Below are 5,797 nucleotides of genomic sequence, written 5' to 3' on the forward strand. Positions count from 1 at the left end.
GATCGGCTATTTTTTGGCAAAGAGATTTGGTAGAGAGTGAAAAAAAGACTGTATCAAGTACATATATTATAAGTACCTTTTACCAATTATAGAGGGTTTAAATGGTGCTGGATATGCAGCTCGGCAAATAAAAGGTGAATTGGTGCACCAATCCCAGTGCATGACTGAGGAGGATATCACGATAAATTAAACAATAAACGATAATATTGTTTATCGTCCCATCCCTACCTACCGTCTGAGGTGCTTTGACGGTCTTCCCCGAATTTTGTCTGATTACAGCGGGGCAGGGCTACACTCCTGTGTCCTACAAAAAATAAATGTTGAACCTTGTTCATGATTGGTGTGTTTTTCAGCTATAGTTTTTGGTCTTATAACCCTAAGGATGTTTTTTTATTTTCAGTAAATATCTCATGAAAATCTCTAAAGAAGTCAAGAATAACAGACAAGCTGTAAAGTTAACTTCACAAAAATGAACAGTGTATTAAACGCTCAGTCATGACATTTTCAAGATCCCCCTTCGACCAAGATGGATGAAAATGCTTGTTTCTTCACTGCAGAACTTTACAGTAGCTCAACATTGAAGATGTTGAAATCACATCTCTCAGCCTGTTCCCAGGCCTGCTAAATCACACACAGTAGTCGTCGTATTGCATTGCATATTAGTTTACTATCTCAGTGGCACCAACAACACTTGATGTTAATGAGCTTTGTAATGATGTCATTCCAGTCCTGCATGTGTACTGGCTTATATTCCACTTGTATGATTGATCCTGAGGGCAAGTCAGGTGTTGAAACAGTAGCACCACTGTAGGCAAGACATCACTGGGTGCTTGGTACAACAGCAGTTTCACATTGTATGCAAATGGACTGTAGATCACCACCAATAGGTTAGGGCGGGTGAGGGGTGGAGTTAACAATCCATCGTTACAGTAGTGCCAGTAGTGTGACAAACTTTGAGAGCCTTTTACTCAGATTGGGTTGGGGGGTTTGGAGGGGAGGGGGTAAGGGTGAGGTGAGGTGAGGGGGGTTGGAGGGGGGAGAGGTGGAAGGGGTTGGGGTGATTGTGTATCTGTGTTTGTACATGATTCCTTGTATTTCTGTGCATCAGGGGAGGGGGGGTTAGGTGTGTGTGTGTGTGTGTGTGTGGGGGGGGGGGGGGGGGGTGTTGGGGGAGGGGGGGGGGGGAGTTCAGAATGGGGCTTCGGAAGGGGGGTGTTAGAAGTGGGGGTGACTGTGTGTCTGTGTTTTGGCATAATACTGTGTATTTCTGTGCATCTGTGCTTCCGGGACAAAATGACCCGAACAGCACTAAAGGTTCAAAAATATGAGAGGGGTGTAGCATGGGTGTAGTGCTAAAATATTTTTTTTACATGTTCATCTCAGAAGAATCTTTAAGGCCAGTGAGTTTCAGGCGGAAAAAATGTAAACTTCTACCTTTTTTTTCAAATGAAAATGTAAAACGGGTCAAAATGACCCAAACAGAATTTACGGGTTAAAATGAGCCCTTCTCTACCGGACGTAATTTTTCTGTTCTGAGTGAAAGAAAATACGATCACTCGAAAATTTCAGAAATACTCAGATTACATTTACTGTGGCACTTGGTGATTAAATCATTGTTTAATCGAAGGCACTCAGCCTACATAGAACTTTTTTTTTTCTTTTTTTATCAAACATGATTGACAGAACCTGTGGCTGACTAGTGTAGTGGTCAGAGCATATGCCTTTCACGCAGAAGGTCGTTGGATCAAATCCCGCCTGGGATCTCCTGAACCAAGCATTATAATACACACTATGTGATGTCTACACCTATGTTGTGATGGCCAATGATTACAATGATATCATGTGCAGCATCATAAACTGTCCAGGTAAAAAGTATCACATTATTTTATGTCTGTTGCATACAGTCTTTTGCATACATGTTGTGTTGAGGCCAATTTGTGCTTTTACCTATAACTCCACTGATTAGTGTAAAACATTTTATGCACACTTCCCAGAGGTCAAGGAAAAGCCTGTGCCCTGCATTTTTCACACCTGCCTTTTATAGCGCCACCAGAAGGCCGACTTACAGTATGTAAAACATATTTCTTCGATATTACTCCTTCAGATTTTATCCGAAAATCACACAAATCATGTAATCATGACGGATTTGTCCGATATCATATTCTATCTAATTGGCTAACATTGAATTCCAAGTTTTGCAGGATTGATCCTTTTTGAACAAAATGTCTCAAATCACGAACGCAGCCTGCTATGTGTGTGAAATCTTGCACACACATTCCCACTAGGCCAAGGAACAGATGCCACTCTCTCACATTGGCCTGTTATAGCGCCACCAGCGGGTCAACTTTTGCAAAACACATTTGGAACAAAATGCCTCAAATCCCGCATGCAGCGTCCGATTGCCGTGAAAGGCTCAAGAACGCATGGGACCCTTTTCACTTTGGCCTATTATAGGGCCACCAGTAGGCCAAAAAAAACCTACCTGACCTGCCGGAGACCTGTCCGGAAGAACACTGCTTCTAGTTTTTCTTTGATTTCTTTTCCTTGCTGCTTTTTTGCCTTTCTGCTTTTTTCTGGCTTGGCCACTTTATCACTGCTTGCAGCTATATTTTACATTTAATTTTGGGAGTCCTTAGCTTATTATTATTTCTAAACATTTTCAAAAACATTCCCTAAAAAGCTAAATTTTTCGTGAATGAAAAATAAATGGAATATTTTTTTCCCTCAGTAATTTCATGAAGAAATCAAAGAAAAATCAAAGAAATGATATAAATTAGAAAACAAATGTTTAAGAAGTAGTGAAAATAGATGATATACAAGCTCACAGCGCGAATCAACACGTTGTGAGCTTGTAGATCTGCTGTTTTCACTAGTCTAGGTCCTGGGCAAATTTCGCTTTTGGGTTACAAGCTAAAAAGTTTGGGGAACCACTGATATAATTGGTCCTTGCTGATGCTTATTGGCACCATTTCTGTCTACTCATTCTGCTACTGACATGACACGGACCATGATAATGACATGATATTGACATGATACTGACATGATAATGTCATGATACTGACATGATACTGACCAACATACTGACCATGATACTGTCATGATACTGGCCATACTGACAGGATACTGATGATGTCAGTATCACCAGTATTAAAACAGATGGTAAAATGAACAGCTACAAAACAAATATAATTAAATAAACTATCAAGAGAGGATCTGCACACAGGCTTGTATGAGACCGGCATATTCAAAATGTAAGTCTAGCCTTGCAAGGCTTTAAAAGTCAGTAAATATTTAAAATCAATCCTTAAACTCACCAGCAACCAGTGAAAGGAAAGCTAGGATCTGTGCAATATGGTCACGTTTTTGGACTTTCAGTTGGAAAAAGCATGATTGATTATACAACCAGTCACTTGAGTCGAACATCACATCTAACTTACAGGCCTAGCATCTGTCTATATGGAGGGTGAGACACTAACATAGAGCGAGAGAAGGAGAGAGGCCAGAGAGAAGCTATCCCTTATCGGATAATCCGCCAACAGACCAAAAGTTCCAGATGGCTCTCACTCCTCAAACCATAATAGTGTACAACTATGTATGACCAGCATCCCCCACTTCCAGTTAATACAAACTGTATGGTAATGGGGTGCTTCCAGCATGTGGTCCATTACTTTTAAGTGCTACATGTGTTGTGTGTGATAGTGATTGCTATACCACCACAATGCCAAGTTCTGTCACTCAGACTCACAAGGAGCTCAGGCCGGTCATTTTAACGGCTGTTTGCTGTTGTTTTTACAAAACATAAAAGTCTTTATCATGGTCCTTCAAACGTGCAGGCCTATTAAAATCCATTCCAGTGAGCCATGGCAGTTTTTTTATATACTTTTTGGTTGCGCCGTTGAGGGATTTTGCCTGTCAATCATCGCCTCTGCTCTGTCCCCACTATGGGAAGAAAGAGAGGGGATGGGAGGGTCTGGGAGGAGAGGAGGCAGGATTGCCAAATTTAATTTTGGGGGGTTGTAATTGAGTTCAGGAAAGTTTATGTTATGAGAAATTTAACACGTAATTCTCTTTTCTGTTGTTCTCTTCTGCAGGTTCCTTCTAAGTAGGAGCGGGGAACAAAGACCAAATGCCATGGATTTATTCAACTTCACCTACCAGAATGCCTCCCAGGGTAACAAGACACAAGTCGAGGAGGAGCATGAAAGTCCCTATAAGGCGGTGGAGGTGGTGTTCATCGTGTTGGTTACTGTTTCCCTCAGCCTGGTCACAATCATTGGAAATGTCCTGGTCATGCTTTCCATCAAGGTTAACCGGAATCTACAGACTGTCAACAACTATTTTTTATTCAGCCTGGCATGTGCTGATCTAATTATTGGACTGATCGTTATGAACTTTTATACAGTCTATACAGTCTTTGGGTACTGGCCCCTGGGGCCAGTGGTGTGCGACCTGTGGTTGGCCTTGGACTATGTTGTTAACAATGCATCTGCCATGCATCTTCTCATCATAAGCTTTGACAGATTCTTTTGTGTCACAAAGCCCCTCATCTATCCTATCAAAAGGACCACTAAGATGGCAGGGATGATGATTGCCGGGGCCTGGGTTCTGTCCTTCATCCTCTGGGCACCAGCTATTCTCTTCTGGCAGTTCATAGTCGGCAAGCGGACAGTACCCACGACGGAATGCTACATTCAGTTCTTCTCCAACCCGGCCGTCACATTTTGCACCGCCATCGCTGCCTTCTACTTGCCTGTCTTCATAATGATTGTGCTCTACGTGCAGATCTCCAAAGCCAGCAAGAGCCGCGTAAAGAAGGACGTCCGCAAACCAACAGGACCCAACACTGCGGCTAAACCCAACGATAACAACGTACCGGGGGAAAGAGCAGACCGATGTCCGACCCAGACGACAGACGATGTGGCTAATCAGCACGACGGCAAACTGCAGAACGGCAAGGGTCCATCCACGGCTGCCGGAGAGGGAGAGACAGAGACAGAGGGCAAGGACGTCACCAGGGACAACTCTGGCCCCGGAGAGGAGAAGGAGAGCTCCAACGATTCCACCTCCGGAAGCGTGGCCGCGTCCAACCAGAAGGAGGAAGACGCGGTGCCTCGCAGGGGCAACTCCAGCGCGGCGCCCGCCCAGTCCGCTCCATGCAAGCTCCAAGCGGCGCCGTCGCGGGAGAAGAAGGTGACGCGCACCATCATGGCCATCCTGGTGGCGTTCGTGGTCACCTGGACTCCCTACAACGTGTGTGCGCTGATCTACACCTTCTGCTCCAGCTGTATCCCCAACTCGGTGTGGAACATCAGCTTCTGGCTGTGCTACATCAACAGCACCCTCAATCCGGCTTGCTACGCCTTGTGCAATGTCACGTTTAAAAATACCTTCAAACACCTTCTTCTCTGCCAATACAAGAACATTAGGTCAGCCAGATAAATGTGGGGACTTGTGGGGATAGAAATTTGAGGGGTGCACGTGTGTGTGTCTGTGTGTCTGTGTGTGTGTGTGCGTGCGTGCGTGCGTGCGTGCGTGCGTGCGTGTGTGTGTGGACAGGGAATTACTACTTTGTGGGGACCTCATGTCCCCACAAAGATATAGTCAGAGGAAAAAACCTTGTGGGGGCTTATTAAAAGGTCCCCACAAGGTGTTTAGGGGTTAGGTTAAGGGTTAGGGTTAGGGTTGGGGTTAGGGTTAGGGTTAGGGTTCAAAATGAATGGAATGTCCCCACAAAGATAGTAGACTATGTGTAATGTCCCCACAAAGTAGCAATTGCAAACCTGTGTGTGTGTGTGTG

The 5,797-nt window shown here is 44.3% G+C and overlaps 1 protein-coding gene across 1 annotated transcript; it reads left to right on the top strand.

Annotated features, from left to right (window-relative positions):
• Positions 1 to 4,131: 4,131 nt before the first annotated feature.
• On the top strand, positions 4,132 to 5,439 carry LOC308285246 (muscarinic acetylcholine receptor M2-like; the record flags this gene model as incomplete). The annotated part of the gene is made up of 1 exon (XM_080725965.1): positions 4,132 to 5,439. The coding sequence occupies one exon, from the start codon at positions 4,132 to 4,134 to the stop codon at positions 5,437 to 5,439; it is 1,308 nt and encodes a 435-aa protein (XP_080582091.1).
• Between the last annotated feature and the right edge of the window lie 358 nt (positions 5,440 to 5,797).

The sequence above is a fragment of the Nannobrachium achirus genome (assembly GCF_963921795.1).
Source record: "Nannobrachium achirus genome assembly, chromosome: 5".
Lineage (NCBI taxonomy): Eukaryota > Metazoa > Chordata > Actinopteri > Myctophiformes > Myctophidae > Nannobrachium > Nannobrachium achirus.